Source organism: Loxodonta africana, chromosome 19, assembly GCF_030014295.1.
Source record: "Loxodonta africana isolate mLoxAfr1 chromosome 19, mLoxAfr1.hap2, whole genome shotgun sequence".
Classification (NCBI taxonomy): Eukaryota; Metazoa; Chordata; class Mammalia; order Proboscidea; family Elephantidae; genus Loxodonta; species Loxodonta africana.
The window spans coordinates 11132571-11149812 of NC_087360.1; the positions used below are offsets into that span (position 1 = coordinate 11132571).

A 17242-nucleotide genomic window follows, 5' to 3' on the forward strand; every position below is an offset into this window, starting at 1 on the left:
GAGGGACAGGCCAGCCCATTAACACTGCTGCCACTATCTCCCTTCCCTTTCATCCAGCCAATGCTCACCTACCATTTATTGAGCACCTGTGGTGTGCGGGCACTGGCACACAGCTGTGAACAAGATGGAAGTAAGCCTGCCCTCTGGGAGCTTATTGCTAATAGCTTGAAGACCTTCTTCCAAGGTCCGTGCCTCCTGGTCTGGGTCCCCTTGGCTGGGAGGCATGATGCTGTCCCCATCCCACTCACCTGGGCAGGTAGGTGCTTTGGGGAAGTGGGCTCCAGGCTCGCTAACTCAGCACTGGCAGAGAATTAGATTTGAGTTCACCTCTGGGCACTGCTCTAAGCTGCTGTGTGACCCTGGGCCTGTCTCTTACGCTCTCTGGGCTTCAGTCTCCCCATCTGTACACTTTAGATTGCCTACTCTCATTTGGCTCTGAAATGGGCATTGCCAATCCATTCCACCTCCCAGAATACTGGGAGTAAAGAGGAGGCGATGCCAGGAGGCCTTAAGGTCTTTCTTTAGCCAGTCTCTAACCCTTATTCATTTATTCAAGCGTTAATTGAGCACCTATTGTGTGCCCAGCTCTGGACTAAGTGACAGGAATGCACAGATGACTAAGATTCTAGCAGATGACCCATAGACACCCCACCTCCTGCCTAGCGCCCGGCTTGGGGCCCCGGTGGGCCTAGCCCAGGATTTGGGGCGCCCCTAGACTAGAAAGTCAGTGCTGGCGGTGCTCTGGGCGTGATCTGTCTCCTCCCCTTCCTCCTCCTCCTCCCCCGCCCCCGCCCCTCCCCCGAGCGCGGCCGCTGCCACCTCCCACCCGCGGGATCCCGGCGTCCGGCCGCCTGCTCTTGCGTCCGTCGGTCGGCTGGGCAGTCTGTCGGCGCGCGGCGACTGCGATCGCGGGGCCTGCTAGGACCAGGGCGCAGAGGCGGGACTGTGGCTCCCTCCCGCTCGGGGGGAGCCCGGGAGGCTGCAGGGCTGAAGCGCGAGCCGAGAGGGAGGCAGAGCGGAGAAGAGGCGGTGAGAGCGTGGGGCGCGCGGGGACCCCACCCCCGGCTTCTGCAGGGCCCGCGCGGTTTGGGGAGGGCTGGGCTGGGGAAGGGAGCTGTCACCCTCAAAGCGGGAGGCAGCAGGCGCCGCACCTCCCGGCGTCGCCCCCTCAGTGTCGCGACCCCCGAGGGGCCCTGGGCCGCGCCTGCAGCGCCGCGCATCCCCGCGCCCTGCACCCCCGGGCTGGGCGCGGGCCCGGGGGAGGGGAGCGCACGGAGCTGAGGAGGGGGCGCCGCGGGCGGGCATCTCGGAAAACAGCGCCCCCGGCCTATCTCTCCCTTCAGGCCTCCCCCAAAGGAACGCGGGCAGGACGACCCCCTGAAGCCCCCCGGCTGCCCCCCCATCGGTTCCCCATTGTTCTCAGCCGTGCGCTCTCCGGGGAAGGGGGGAGGGGGTGCTGCGCTCTCTTCTTAAAGGGCCCTCTCCCCTTCTTGTCTCGGCAGGTCTCGAGCACGAGTGGGGTGGGGCGTGCCCACGGGCCCCCGCCCCTCTCGGCCCCTAGCCCAACTCCGGAGCTGCAGCCCAGGCTCACGCGGGCCGGAGGTGCACTCCGTCTCCCCACCCCAGTGCGTTCTGCGGCCACCCAGGCCTTCCAGGACGCCGTGGAAGGGGGACGGGTGCAGGGACAACCCCCTTTTGCAGGAGCCGTCGGGGGGCGGACCCAGGCACAGCGAGCAGCCCGCTGGAGCCAGGCGCAGGGTCTGGGACGCAGTTGGGAGCGCAGAGGGCTGGCTGGGCGCCACAGCAGCGAGCAGCAGACTGGGGCTGGGGCCTCCTGTGTGACAGGCCCTGCGCGGCTGGAAGAATGATCAGAGAGCAGCAGAGAAGAGGCCTGATCTAGAGTGGGGGTGGCCTCACTCCCTTACCTGAGTGAGGGGACCAAGGAATTTAGAGCAGCGTCCCCCCACCGTAAGGAAGACATTGGCTTTCCAGAGCAGCACCCTTGAACTGAGACAGCTCTGTGTGGAAGGGGGTCCTTGGAGCCTGGAGTACCACCCCACTCTCCTTCCCTGAGGCTTCTAGGCCCCAGAGAGGACCCAGAGTTAGCAAGGAGGCGGGACAGCCCTTGCTGCGCCCCTGGGAAGAGAGGACGTTCCCTGTCTGCCCTCAGGTCCCAGGAGGAGCTGGGCCAAGCAACAGTGGGGACCTGGCCCCTGAGGCCACAGCGGCCATGTCTCGGCCAGGCCAGGGTGTGATGGTGCCTGTGAACGGGCTGGGCTTCCCGCCGCAGAATGTGGCTCGGGTGGTGGTATGGGAGTGGCTGAACGAGCACAGCCGCTGGCGGCCCTACACGGCCACCGTGTGCCACCACATTGAGAATGTGCTCAAGGAAGACGCCCGTGGCTCCGTGGTCCTGGGGCAGGTGGATGCTCAGCTGGTGCCCTACATCATCGACCTGCAATCCATGCACCAGTTCCGCCAGGACACAGGTGAGCAGGCTCTACCCACCCACCCACTGGGCGGGGCCAGACACAAACACCACCACCCATCACCTTTCATGGTGGGCTGCTGAAATCCCCCCAGCATCCCTGAGGTGGAGCCTGAAACTGCAGAAGGACCAATCTGCTGACCCAACTACTCCCCAAAAAGGGGGACAGTCTAGCCTGGTCCAGTTGAAGACTCAGATTCCAATCCAGCATTCTTATATTAGTTGTAGGGCCTGGGGCCAGTTGTGTTACTTCTCTGAGCCTCAGTTTTCTCATCTGCAAAATGGGTGGATTCGATCTCTATCTCTCACAGCTGTGTGAAGATTAAGTAAACTTGTGCTCACTAAGCACAGAACCTAGAAGACAGCGCTAAATTACTGTAGTTTAAGCACTGTGCAGGCATCTTCTCATTTGTTTTTTCAACAGTTGCAGGCAGTAGGTCTTATTGGTGCCTCAGTGGTTAAGAGCTTGGCTGCTAACCAAAAGGTCGGCAGTTCGAATCCACCATCTGCTCCTTGGAGCCCTAAGGGCAGTTCTACTCTGTCCTGTAGGATTGCTTTGAGTTAGAATTGACTCGACGGCAACAGGTTTTGCTTTAGATCTTATTATTGTATTATCATTATTAGCCCCATTTTACAGATGAAGAAACTGAGTCTCACAGAAGTTGAATGATTTAAACTCAGAGCTGGGGTTTAAACCCAGGCAGTTAAATTCCAGAGCCAAAGCTTTTAGTTGTTGTCCTGTACTGGCTCCAAGTGTTGGTGGTGTTTGGGTGGTTGTGATGGTGGTGGTACTGATGTCGAGGTGGGGGGTACTAGTGGTTTGCTGGAGGTGGTGGGATGGTAACGACGGTGGAGATAGTCGTGATGACGTCAGTGATGACGTCAGTGGTAGTGGGCGGTGATGGTGACAGAGAGAATGATGGTGGCTGCATCAGTAGTGATGTCAGTGGTGGTATTGATGGTGGTGGTGGCGGTGGTGTCGGCTGGTGTGAGGGAGGGGACAGTGGTGGGGACAGGGTTGGGGTTATACCAGTGATTGCGGCATTGGTGGGTTGTGGTGGTGTTGATGACTGTATGGGGGTGGTGTGATGATGGAGAGAACGGTGTTGGTGGCAGTTTTGGTGGCTACGTAGAGTGGGTGGTAGTGCCGATGGTGGTCATTGCTTGGAGGTGTTGGTGAATGTATCAGGGACACTCTGATGGTGATGTTGGTAGCGTTGGTGGTGACAGGCTGGGTGATACAACAAGATGAGGTCCCATTTTCATTATTTTCACCCTGAAGTTTGATTCAAGCTTTGCCATCACCGTGGAGATCTTTCTGAGTAGTTGGTGCCCAGTCTCTGTGACAAGCTTGCTGGCAGTAAAGAATGGTGAAATCCTGAGGTCCTGCCTCATGAAGCTGCCAGAGAAGCCTTGGCATGTGTGACCCCAAAGACCAAGAACTGCAGTCACAGCCTTGGGGACTGTAGGGTAGTTGTGGCTTCTCTTCTCTCTAGAGCTGCGCCATCCACTACGGTAGCAACTAATCACATGTAGCTACTGAAATCTAGGTTAATTGAAATGAAATGAAACTAAAAATTCAGTCCTTCAGTCCCACTGGACACATTCCAAGTGCTCAGTAGCCACATGTGTGTCGTGGCTACCATATTGGACAGCACAGATACAGAATATTTCCGTTGCTGCAGCAAAATCTTTTGGACAGCACCGCTCTAGAGTGCGGCTTGGTACCTACAGGTGGTCACCGAGTCTGGAAACAGATAAATTAACAACCAATAGTTTATTGATGTTGCATGTCAGTCCATCCTTGTCTCCATAGCTCCAGAGACTGACTTCAGAGCCTGGTGGTGCCCATCTTTCATGCATTCCTTTATTCATTTATTGAGCTTCTGCTGAGTGTCAGGTGCTAAGCACTGGGGCACAGCAGGTAGCAAGGCGGACAGAGGCCCCAAGGAGGTCCTGGTATATCAGGGAGACAGGCAGATAATCATACAGGTAATCAGCTTTAAAAGTACCCCCAAAGAAGACTCACAGCAGCTCCGATGGCATGAAACAGACGTGGGTTGGGGTGGTCAAGGAAGGCTAATCTGAGGAAGTGATGTTTGAGCAGAGATCAGAAGAATGAGTGAGGGGGCAGTGCTCCATGCAGGGGGAACAGCCTGTGCAAAGACCCTGAGGTGGGAAGGCTCAGAGTGTATTCAAGGCCCTTGTGGTTGCAGTGCAGAAAACAAGGGGAAGATGGTGCAAGACAAGGTTAGAGTAGGAACCAGACACACAGCTTAGACAGCCGCGGAAAAGACTTTGAATCTCCTTCTGAGAACAGGGGAAGTCATTGCTGAGTCCTCGAGCCCATCCATTCTCCCAGAGCAGCTACTGAGGCCCTAATGGAGAAATGAGAGTTCCGGGCATGCCCTGCTCCGTCCTCCCATCTCCGGTGGGGGGCAGAAGTCTGACAGCAGACCGAAATCAGTTGCCTTCGAGTCTCCTCTGACTCGTGGTGACCCTGTGTGTATCAGAGTAGAACTCTGTAGGGTTTTCAATGCTGATTGTTCAGAAGTAGGTTGCCAGGCCTTTCTTCTGAAGCATCTCTGGGTGGACTCAAACCTCTAGCATTTTTGCTAGTAGCCGAGTGCAAAATACAGTTTGTACTACCGAGGGAATCCCAGGTAGCAGAAGGAAGTGGACTTTCTTCTTGCCTCGGTGGTTGGGCATTTTGCAGGTTCACGGCTAATGCTGAAGTGTAGGGATGTTCCAGAGTCTGGTTTGAGGGGGAACTGAGTCCCTGGGTGATGCAAACAGTTAATACAACTCAGCTGCTAACCGAAAGGTTGGAGGTTTGAGTCCACCCAGAGGTACCTTGGAAGAAAGGCCTGGCAATCTACTTCCGAAAAATCAACCATTGAAAACCCTATGGAGCTCAGTTTTACTCTGACACATATGGAGTCACCATGAGTCATAATCAACACGATGGTAACTGTTAAACTTTTGGAAGCAGGGACAGCCCCTCCTGAGGCGGCCAAGTTGGCGACTTTGCCTTTGATCACCCACCTCCCCCGCTTCAGGGCCCCTTTTCTATTCCCAGCACCCCTACCTCCATTCCTGGCTCCCCAGACTCCCAAACTCTCTTCTTTCCCCCTTCGGCAGGCCCCTTGCTCCCAGTGGCACCCTTTTATGGTTCAGCCTCTCTGCATCCCCCAGCTCAGCTTTGATCCTTTCCCCCCACCCCCTCCCCAGAGCAGTTCACTCCACACCTGTCCCCTGTTTGCCGGAAAAGGGAAAAACACTCATCCCTCACTGGGCTCCTGGGCGCCTGCCAAGACCCCCCAGCAAAGGAAACCTATTAGGGCTGGCAGGGGACCTAGGATGCCCAGAAATCCACTGGAGGGAGGCGCAAGATGCCTCCCCACCACACATGTTATAGTTTGCCACCGCCCCCCCCCCCATTACAACTCGGAGCAGAAAAAAAAAAATGTGTTAAGAAAGGACATCTTGTTAATGGTCCAGGGCCTGGACCAGGAAGCAGGAGACCTGAGTTCCAGACCCTCCTCTGCCACTGACCAGCTGTGTGACCGTGGGTAGGTGTCCTGACCTCTCCAGGTCTCAGTTTTCACGTCTATGAAATGGGCAAGAGGAGCGTCTCACTAGCAGGGGTGTTGGGTTGATGGAGAGAACTTAGCCTGTTTTTTTATCCCCAAGCATTGACTAATCAGTCCCTATGTGCCCACCATGTAGTAAACCCTGCAGATTATAAGAGGAATGAGTGGAGTGGAATGTGGCCCTTTAGAGGTCCTAACAGACTTAAAAACAACATAAAGTTGTAAAACACAAAACTTGCAGGTATGTGCTGAAATTAACACAGCATCTGTCTAGATTTTCTAATTGTAAAATTCTTGATAAGTTAATTGAGCTGAACTTTAATATTTGTGGGAGGTAGGAGTATGTCCCACCAACTTTGTCAGTGCCCTGATACAAGAGCCCGCCGGGTTTTTCTCATAAGGCCAGATGGTAAATATTTTAGGCTTTGCGGGCCATACTGTCTCTGTTGAAGCTGCTCAACTCTGCTGTTGTAGCATGAAGGCAACTGAAGACGATACATAAACAAATGAGTGTAGCTGTGTTCCAGTCAATGAGCTTTGGACATCAAAATTTGAATTTCATGTGATTTTCATGTGTCATGAAATATTTTTTTCCCCAAGCATTTAAAAATGTAACAGCCATTCTTAGCTCATGGGCTGTACAAAAACAACCAGTGAATGGATTTGGCCCATGGGTTGTAATTCACCAGCCCCTATCCTAAAACGTTCTTAATCTGCCAAGGCACACTCAGCATGTATACGCTGAAATACATGCCTCATGGTGTGTGCCAGGACACATGCACACACGTGCTGAGGCACTCTCCTTGTGGCATGTGCTGAGATGCACACGTGTGTATACCAGCTGTATACATGCTTTGTCTATATGCCTTTCATGCAGTCACAGGAAGAAAGCCCAGGTGTCAGGCTCTGCCCACAGGGGAGAGGCCCCAGCCCTGCCCCATGGGGGTGACTATTTACACAGCCGTTGCCCCCTGACCTCTCTCCTACTGGGCTGTTTTCACTGCCCCCTGCAGGGGGTGAGTTTCCCTTTGAAGGCCTCAGGTTAGAAGCCTAGGGCCTGGAATGGAAACTGGACCCTCCTACGTGGACAGCAAAACCCTGTGCCCCTGGGCCGTGTGATGGTGGCCAAGGTTCACTAATGGTATTATCCCAGGCAGAGAGCTGGAGAGGACAGCCAGAGGTAGGTGGAGGATAACGTAGCTTGCTAGCTTCAGGCTCTCTGAGCCATGCGTTTGTCCTGCGATATTGGTGATACTCTTGCTGGGCCACGTGCTTTGTCTCCCTAAAGCTTTTCTCATCTTCCTTTGTCTTGAGCCATCCCTACCACAGATAATTCCCAGTTGCACAAATGGGAGAGCCAAAGCTAAGGGACTTGACCAGGCGGGCACAGCAGCAGGTGGCTGAGCTGGGCCCAGGAGCCATCAGGGCCTTTCGCTGAGGAGGCTAGCTCCCACCGGCATGGAGGGAAGGGTTTGGGAACTGCTTTCTGCCCCTATGGAAGACCGCAGCCTCTCTAGGAGTTATCCCCACTCCCTGCTTTTGGAGCGGTAGCCTGCACCTCCAAGGGCATCACTCAGACCCCGGATTTCCATCCATCCACACAGTTGGACAGATGTGTGACTCAGCCACTTCCCGGCATTCCCAGATTCTGGCCTGGTCTCACAGGACTGGGGGAAGGGGAGAAGTACCTTTCTGCCTGGTCTTTCCCATTCTCCTCTCCCTCTGCTGCTGGAAGGACTTGTGGCAGCCTTCTGCCCGTTCTGCAGATGAACAGCTGAGGCCGGGGGAGGCCAGGCCGGGGACCATGCACAAATGCTGTGCCTCAGGGTCAGAGCCAGCTGTGTCTGGTGCTCCTAAGCCGTTGGGTTAGAGTGACACGTGGTGGCTGGTTTCAGCATCTTCCAAGCCTGCATCCCATCCCTGGAGCTTGGGCTCCTATCAGCTCTGGTCCCTGCCCTTAGGGGGTGTCCACTCGTAGGCTGTTAGAGATTGGTGGGAGCACCCAGAGAAGAGGAACAGCCTTGGGAATCCTCAGGGAAAGTATAGCCAGAATTTAGACCCCTAGGACAGGTCATTGTGCAGATGAAGAGACTGAGGCCCAGAAAGGGCAAGTGATTTGGCCAAGGTCACACAGCCAATCCGTCTTGAGCTGGGATAAGAACCCAGGCTCCTAGAGCCTAGGCAGGCCTCGGGGATGGAGAGCAAGGTGGCATTCGATGCCCTGGCTGAGAGTCTCCTCCACCCCCTCACTTTCAAGCTCTGCTGGGACCTGTTGTCAGGGTCTGTACCAAGGTAGGGACAGCCAGTGCCACCCTGGGAGGCCTCCAGGCCCCAGCTCCGTGGTTACAGGAAATGCCCAGGGGACCCCTTCGCAGCCAGTCTGGGAGGCACCTGGTGCTGGGGCTGGGCCTGACATATGGGGGGGGGAGGGGTTCATCCTGGGGTGGTAACAAGTCCAGCTAATCCACACATGGGGTCTCCCCAGTACCACCTGTCACGCTGCCTGTTTCCACCTCTGCAGACTCTTTTGGCCTCTGGTTGCTTGTCTGGCTCCAGGAGCCTCTTTTGATATCGTAAATCCATCATCACATCTATTTGAAAGTCATTGGTGCCTGCTCAGTACCAGGGGCCCTAGGGACTCAGAGAGAAGAACAGCAAGGCCCCCCCTGTCTCATGGGGACAAAGGCAAATACATATTATGAGAAGTGAACCCTCTGACTCATGAGGCCAACAGACATAGCTCTGGTTCCTTGCTGGCTGTGTGGCCATGGGCAAACCCTGTAACCTCGCTGAGCCTCAGTTTTCTCATCTGTGAAATGGGGTTAAGAAGAGTCCCTGTCTGAGAGGGTTGTCATGAGGATTTAATGAGATCATGTAGGTAAAAGCATAGAGAGTGTTACTCAGCACATAGTGAGCACTCATGTTCAAGTAGGAAAAAGATTTAAATACCTCTTAGGAGAGGTACAGCTTACCCTTGGCCAGGTGATGAAGGTGGTGTGTGGTTGGGGGCCCTGAGAGGGATAGCTTCCTGAAAAAGGGGTCCTCCAAGAGTTTGGATAAGCAGACGATGGGAGAGCATTTCCAGGTGAAGGTGACAGCATGATCCAAGGCTTGGAGGCTGGAGGAGCTTGGAGGACAAAGGCTGAGGAGACTTTGGGCCTGGTGGCAGTGGGGACTGTCACAGGCCCCGGGAGATGTGCATCTGGAGAGAGGAGAGGCGAGGAGGGATTAAAGGAGGCCTCTTGGGCCTATCAGGGTCTGGCAGGAGCCAGCTGCTGCCCTTTAGCAGCTGGACCCCGGGAACCCAGAACCACACTGCAGGATCAGTCTCATCACTCACAGGCCTGGGAGGCCAGAGCTGGGGTGGGCAGGCAGGCAGGAGCTGACCCAGGCCCTCCTCACTCTGTCTGGACCTCCTTCTACCAGGCAGCAGGCCACAACCCATTGTATACATAATAAAGGTGAAACTCAAGGGAGGGGTGTGGAGCCACCTGCCGAAACTAGGAAGAGGAGGGCAGAGATTCAGATCCAGGTGTGCTGCTGGGTGGGCAGGGCACCTGCCAGGCTCTCCTGATGCCAGGCCAAGGGCTGCCCCAGCACCTTGGACAGCACCACATCGCTGCTTCCCCTCCTTCTCACCTCCCATTCCGTCCTGCTCTCTCCCAACACCCCAGCCTCCTGCCTTTCCGAGGGAGCTGTGGAGTCTGACCTAGAGATGGGGAAGGTGATGGGAGCTGTGATGGGGGAGGTGATAGAGGGGGAGGAGAGCCGAGGCGGGGGAGGGGACGGAGACTCAATGAGGGCCTGGATGGGGGGACAAGAGGTGATGGGGGCCAGGATGGGAGAAGGGACGGAGGTGATGGGGATCAGTGCAGGAAGGGACAGGAGGCAATGGAGGTGTAATGGAGGATGTGTGAAGGGGGAGAAAACGGAGTGAAGGGGGAAGTGTAGGGGTGATAATGGGAGGTGATAGAGGGGTGATGGGAGAGTGATGAGGAGGGACCGGGATGGGGAGGTGAGAGGGGAAGCGATAGGGCAGGACTGGTCTTGGTGAAGGTACCCATTCAGGCGGGGGTAGTGGGGTCCCCTACTCCCTCCCTAGTGTGCGGTTCTTGAGGTACGAAGGGTCCCCAGGGGCCTCCCATGCCTCCCCCTCCCTGCATCTCCATCTCCCTGGGTCTTCCCAACTTCCACCCAGTTCTGGCATCAGCCCAGTGGTGGCCCCAGGACAGTCGCCCTCTGAGAGTCCGCTCAGTCTCCCAGTTGGCACAGATACCCCGCCCCCGCCCCTGCTAGCCTCTAACTGCCCCTGGAGACATCAGCTGAGGATATGGACCCTGAAGCCTGGAACTGGCTGCCTTGGGGAGCCTGCTGGTGAGGACCAGGGTCCCTGTTCCCTTCCCAGCACCTCAATGGGAATCCTGGGGAAAAAGTGGAGTTGTGACTTCAGGTAAACCACACTACCTCCCTGAGTCTCAGTTTTCTCGCCTGTAATATGGGCCCAACAACAGGGCCCATCTCATGGGGCTGTGGGCAATATTAATGCATTCGTTTACTCAACAGAAATGTAATGAACTATGTGCTGGGTTCTGTCCTAAGTGAACACAATAGGCCCAAACCCCTGCCCTCAAGAAGCTTCTCTTTAGGTGGGGAAGATAGGGTAATGCCTGAAGCCAGGCACTGGGTGGCTTCCCAGGACCTGGTGCTATGCCTGACCCAGGGGCTCCAGAAGCTGCCAGGCTGGGACTGAGCCCCTGCCAGGTTCTATGTGGCTACGTCTTGCTCTGCCACCCTGGAGAAGTGCTTCTTCCTCTCTGGGCACCTCCAATGGGCCCCTGGAGTCGCTCCAGGCCGCCTCCTCCACCTGCCCTGGCAGTAGTGGCAGGTGATGATGGGGGTGCGGGAGGGAGTCTGGCAGCAGGCCCTGGATCTGAGTGCGCTGAAATGCAGAACAAAGGATGAGGCAATCAAAGGAGGCAGTGCTGGCAGCCAGGACAGCCCTGCCAGCAGCCGCAGCACAGCGCAGCGTAGCCACCTCGTCTCCCGGTGACAGGCTGGGCCTTTGTCCCCTCTCCCTCCGACTTTGAGCAAAGCACACCAGGAGAAGCTAGAGTTTGCCTGAAACTGCACCATTACGGAGCTCTCATCCGGCGGGGAGGGGCCGCATTGCCTTTGCCCAAGCGGGGTCATCATCACCCTTCCCCACGTGGGGGGTCATCATCACCCTTCCCCACGTGGGGGGTCAGCATCGCCTTCTCCAGGTTGGGGGTCAGCATGGCCCTCCCCCAGGTTCCTCTATTGCAGGGAACCCCAGCTCTAGTCACCTAGTACTATAGAAATGGGAGTCAGGGGGCCTGGGTTCAAGATCTGTCTCTAATTTGCTATGTGTTCTTAGCCAAATCCCTTTCTCTTTCAGACTCAGTTTCCCTGTCTGCAAAGAGGTGGTAAATTCAGATGCTTTACAGGGCCTGAGTAGCCAATAGAAAAGTGTGAACCAGCTGGGAGGGCCCAGGTTTTGACCATCTTGTTCTCTGGTGCCTGGTACACAATAGGTGCTCAATAAATGCTTCTCAAAGGCATAAACGGGCAGCCTAGACAGCTTCTGCTAACCACTGCCAGGGAGGGGTGGGAATCCTCGTGGTCACAGCTTCAGACATTTGGGGATTTTTGAAATCAGAACTTTTATGGGAATCCACCTCCCAATTTTTAAATGTTGGTCACTTTTTTTTTTTTTTATGTAAACACTTTATAGGCCAAAACAAAACCAAATCCACCACCAGTTTCAACCCCGGCCTAGTCATGTACAGCATTCAGTTAGGTTCACTAATGTATTTATTTGGTCATTCATTCATTCCTTCATTCATTCAACTAGCAGGTTCCAAGGGCCTACCTCCCTCTGCTCCTGGAGGAACGCTAAGGTGGCTGGAACCAGCCCAGCCCTGGAGGGGCTAACAATATGCTTTAATGGAGGTCCTGCAGGTGCCAGGGACTATGGGAGCACCAGGAAGGGAGTAATTCTCCCTGAGGATGGCAGAGAAGACTCCAAGGGGACAGAGTGCATGAGCTGAGCCAGAAAGATTGGATAGGAACTCCACAAGGAGACAAATGGGATGAGGTGGGCGGAAGGACATTCCAGGCAGAGGGAACAGCATGTGCAAGTACACAGAGGCATAAGCATGCATGATGTGTTCCAAGAAAAACTAGAAGTTTGATGTGGCTACAGTGTGTGCAGACAGCTTGTGATGGGCCTGGAGGGCCGAGCTAAGGCACTTAGGCTGATTGCTAAGGGCACTAGGAAGCTATTGATGGGGGTTGAGCAGGGGAGTGGCACGGTCAGATTGGAGTTTGTGGAAGATCCCGCTGGCTGCCACATGAAGAATGTGCTACAGCAAGCAAAAGGTGGAGGCTGGGACACCAGGAAGGAGGTTATGCCATAGTCCAAGTGAGCAGTTACGATGACTTGGACCAGGGTGATGGCAGAAGAAGTGGGAAGAAGTTCAGATCCTGGCTGGGCTAAATCCTGGGTTTGCCACTTCATAGCTTTGAGCAAGCTCCTTCACCTCTCTGTGCCTCAGTATTTGCAAAAGACAATGGTGCCTGCTCCATAGAGTTGTTAGGAGAGTGCCTGGCACACAGTAGACCCTCTGTGAGTGTTTGCTATTGTTGCTATTACGTCCATTTCACAGATGAGAAAAGAGCAGCTGGGAGGGGTCCGGTCAGTGGAGGACTGTCTGCCCTTTGTTCCCACCCTTCCGTTTCCCACTCTTAGCAATTGCTTCTGTGTTAGGGAGTCTAAACGCACAAGTGTGTGGAATTCTGGGTGCCCTGGAAGCCCCGAGCCCCCCATGCGAGCTGTTTGGTGTGCACAGCCAGCCTCCAGCTCCTGGTAGCCTAAGGGGTGAGAGTTTTCAAGGCCAATTCCAAGGTGGTAGCCTATGTGAGGGCCACGCAGCCCTTCAACCATCTCTTGCTGGGCTGGGGGCTGCCTCCTCTCTTGCCGTCCCCTCCCCACTGCCCTAGCCCAGCTGCCAGCACACCCTGGGGAGCCTGGGCCGACTCTAAACGTGCAGAAACCGCTAATGGGCCGCAGCTTAGCTTGAAGAGTCCCCGGGGAGGGTTTGGAAGGAAACAGAACATTGCGGGATTATTGATTGCAGGGTGGGAGGGGGTAGGCGCTCTGGGTCCACAGGCTGCAGTTCAAACCTCTGCCCCGAGCCGGGGACTTCCATGTCTTCTCAAGGAGCCTCAGCTTCCTCATCTGTCAGTTGAGGCTAATAATAATAGCACACCCCTAGGGCTGTCGTGAGGCCTGGGAGATGATGCACGGAAGCCCTTAGCACAGTGGCTGGCACAGTGGAAGCGCTCAATAAACCGGAGCCATTACTGTTATTGCCGTTGCTGTTTCTGCTAGAGGGAGTTGGTCAGCCATTCAGATAATCAGCCAGAGTGAGGGGTTGGAGGCGAAGGGAGAGGGTGGTTATCCCAGAAGGTGATATAGCAGCCTGGTCACTTGCTGGCTACGTGACTTCCGTGCCTCAGTTTCCTCCTCTGGAACTTAGGCTCACGACAGTAGATGAGAGCAGTAAAAGAACTCAAGTAGAGCCAGGTGGCCTGGGTTTAACTTCTAGCTCAGTCACTTCCTGCAGATGACCTTGAGCGTGCTCCTAAAGCGCTCTGTTCCTCCATCTCCTTGCCTCTGTTGTCGTTACGTGCCGTCGAGTCAATTCCAACTCAGAGCAACCCCATGTGACAGAGTAGAACTGCCCTATGGGGTTCCCTAGACTGTAATCTTTATGGGAGCAGATCAGCAGGTCTTCCCTCCTCGGAGCTGCTGGTGTGTTTAAACTGCCAGTCTTTTGGTTAGCAGCTGAGCACTTCGCTGTCGCACCACCAGGGCTGCTTTCCTCGCCTCTACAGTAGGGTAATAGCATTCCCACCTCCAAAGGTTGTTGTGAGGGTTAAATGAGTTGGTGTGGATCTGGGCCACACAAGTGTGTTCTCCCAATGTGAACAACTGTTATTACTGCAGATGTTGGTGGAGGATTCATTAAGGTCCCTCTCTGGGGCCCGGCCCCCAGTGGGTGCCCTATTCACACTCAGCAACCCCTCACCCTACACAGGCCCCTGCCTTGGGGTCTAAGAGGCCACAACCTTCAGCAGGACTCCCCCCACCTGACAGGATGTCCTGTGACCGCCTCCCATGGGGCTTGCCTTCCTGTCATGGTCTGGGGGCCCTTGAACTGAGCTCACTTCTCCCCAGGCAGCCACTCCCAGAGAGGGGGTTCTCTGCCGGACCTTGGGGCAGGGCAGGCCTCAGGACCCCATTTCAGCCCAGGGAAGAGCCCTTTGGAGGCTGAGGGGCAGGCAAGGGGGCTCAGGGCCCTCCCCATCCTCCATGGAGTCAGCTTCCTGAAGGGCTGAGACACAGACACACCCCACCTTCAGGCAAGGAGCTCAGATCCGGGCCACAAGCTTAGGACAGGAACCTCTCACAGCTAAACAACTGAGGACAAAGCTGAGGTAGTGAATTCCCCATCCCTGGAGGGATCCTTAACTGGGCTCTCACCTGGCTGGGTTGAGCCCTTTAGAACCAGTCCAGCCTGGACCTTCCATGATGGAGCATCACTTCCAGACCTCTGCTCTCATCCTCTCAAGATTTCATCTCTCTGGGCCTCAGTTTCCTCACATGTAAAATGGGAATAATCTTAATACCCCCCTGGAAGAAATGATGTGAGACTAGAATGAGTTGGTGCAAGGAAAAGTGCCCAGCACAGCATCTAGCAAGTAGTAGGTGCTCAGTAAGTGTTAGCTCTGTAGTTACCACTGTGGCTGTTTTCTACCCCATTGTCTCTGCTCTCCATTCTTCTCCCTGTCTCTTGGTCCTGGTTGCTTGTTCTCTCTGACTGTCCACAACCCCTCAGTCTTTAGGTTTCAGCCTTTCATTTCTTTCTGCTCTCAGATTCACTCTGTCTCCCTGACCCCAGCTCAGGGCCTTTCTCCTTGTGTCTGCTCAGTAATTCCCATTTTGGTCTTGGCCTCTCTCTGACAGTAAATGTGTGTCTCTCTCAGTCTCTGGGTGTGTTCTCCATGTTTGTCTCTATCTGCACGTCCCTGTCACCTCCCTCGGTGCCCCAGCCTCAGTCTCTCTGTCCCTGCCTCTCTCGGTCTCCCTGTGTGTGTCTACTCCCCCTCCCTGTCTCTGCGCCAGGCACGGAGCGTCTCTGCTTACAGCTGCCCTGCCGCCCCCATGCCTGGTCTCAGGGGGCCCTCCAACCTTCCAGCTGACATTTGGCCAAAGCCCCTTTCCCCTCAGCTCGGCTGGAACAAGATTGGAATTTTTCAACTAAACATCCTTAGGAAACTGAAGGAGGGATGAAAAAAAACAGCAGACACACAAAAACAGACCCAGAAAAGCATGCGTGCTGGACACAGGTCCCTACAGCCGTGGGGACTCCAAGCCTCGTGGCCAGTGCAGCTGGCGTCCTAGAGGCCACGAGGGGGAGTGGCCTGCCCAAGGACACTTAGCAGAGTAGGTTGAGGAGAAAGGCCAGCCAGGCCTCCCAGGCTGCAGAACCTCCAGGCCCATCTTAAAGACCCATTGTTCTGGCCGAAAATCTAGGCCAAGGCCACTGGGGAGGAGAAGGAACCCTCCCGCCGCTTGTCTGGAGATCTCAAGATCGCAGCCCAGCCGGGTCACCAGTGAACCAGTCGGCCCCCCTGGGCCTGGTCCCCAGCCAGCATGGGCCTGAGAGATGGACAATGGGCAGGCGGGCAGCAGCGGGTGCTGTGGGATGCAGGGCCCAGCAGGGAGGGCACCAGCTGCCCTAATTACTCCAGCTCTCCAGGTTCCAATTTCATTTCAAAAGGACTCCAGAGACACAGCCTTTAATAACTACTAGTAAACAGGCAGGAAAATCAATACCTGGTAAATAGAGCCCTGGAGAGCAGGATGCCTGGGCTGACTGGCTCTGACCTGGCGGGAAGAGCTCCCAGAATCCTTTGCAGGAGAGCTGACCGAGATTGACCTCTGGAAGCCTCACCTCTCCTGCTTTGGAATTCCCCCTCCCAGGGACCCAGTGTGTAGTTTGGCCTGCTAGTGGGGCTGCATCTGCTTGACTCCACTCTGTCTGCATCAAACCAACCCCTCTTCTTTCCCCACCCACCCTCTGAGCCCTGACATGTGCCAAGCAGGTTGTCCATTTCACATTTCAGTTGCAGTTGCCTCCTTTGTGCCAGGCTCTGTGCCTGGTGCTGGAAATGTAGATGTGGACCTGATCCAGTCCTGACCTCACCGACCAGTGAGGGAGATTAAGAACAAATATCTAATTTAAATTGCAGTGCAAGGATAGACATGCAGTAAAAAGCTGCATGTACCACCTATAGCAACAGAACCTCCTTTCTGGAAGAGGTGGGCATGTGGAGGGTTTTGATGGATGAATAGGAGTTCACCAAATGAACAAGGCTTGAGGGTAGGGAGTGAGTGTAGATAATAATGTATGTAGCAATAGCAGCCATCCCAGCTAACATTCATTGATCACTTACTACATGCCAGGTGCTCTACTAAGCACCTTTGACATGCATTATTGTATTTTGTCCCACAGTAATCCCGTGGGGTAGGTTTTAATATTCCCATTTTACGGATGAGGATACTGAAGCTATGCTTGGAGCTAGGATTTGCACAAGGTCTGTGGGACTCTTGAGTTGTTTCAACTGTTTTCTTAATACTTCCCACCCCTAACCCTCCCTGCTCAGCTCAGGACTTGGCACATGGAGGTTGTTAAATATGGTGTCCCTTCCCCTCCATCCAGTGGGTTATACCTTCTGGGTAACACAGAGCTTTAACTGTCACCAGGAGGCTAATGGTGGTACTTCAGACAGGCCGGAACAGAAAATCAAGCACAACCCCTCATTTTGCAGATGGGACACTGAGGCCCCAGGAGGGGAAGACCAGCACCCAGGAACAGAGCAGGAACCAGGATCCAGGGTTTTCCCTCTGACGAGTCCCCTCTCAGAGCCCTGGTGGCACAATGGCTAAGCGCTCAGCTGGTAACTGAAAGGTCAGCGGTTTGAACCCACCAGCTGTTCTGTAGGAGAAAAGACCTGGTGATCGGCTCCTGTAAACATTACAGCCTCGGAAACTCTATGGGGGATTTCTACTCTG

At 55.1% G+C, this 17242-nt stretch overlaps 1 protein-coding gene across 1 annotated transcript in view; it reads left to right on the forward strand.

Annotated features, from left to right (window-relative positions):
- Positions 1–888: 888 nt before the first annotated feature.
- Positions 889–17242, forward strand: part of DTX1 (deltex E3 ubiquitin ligase 1) — a 39818-nt gene continuing 23464 nt past the window's right edge. Inside the window, exons 1-2 of the mRNA XM_064272241.1 lie at positions 889–1029; positions 1503–2489. Of these exons, the coding sequence (XP_064128311.1) occupies positions 2231–2489 (259 nt within the window). The 5' untranslated portion in view covers positions 889–1029; positions 1503–2230. The remainder of the gene's footprint in view (positions 1030–1502; positions 2490–17242) is intronic.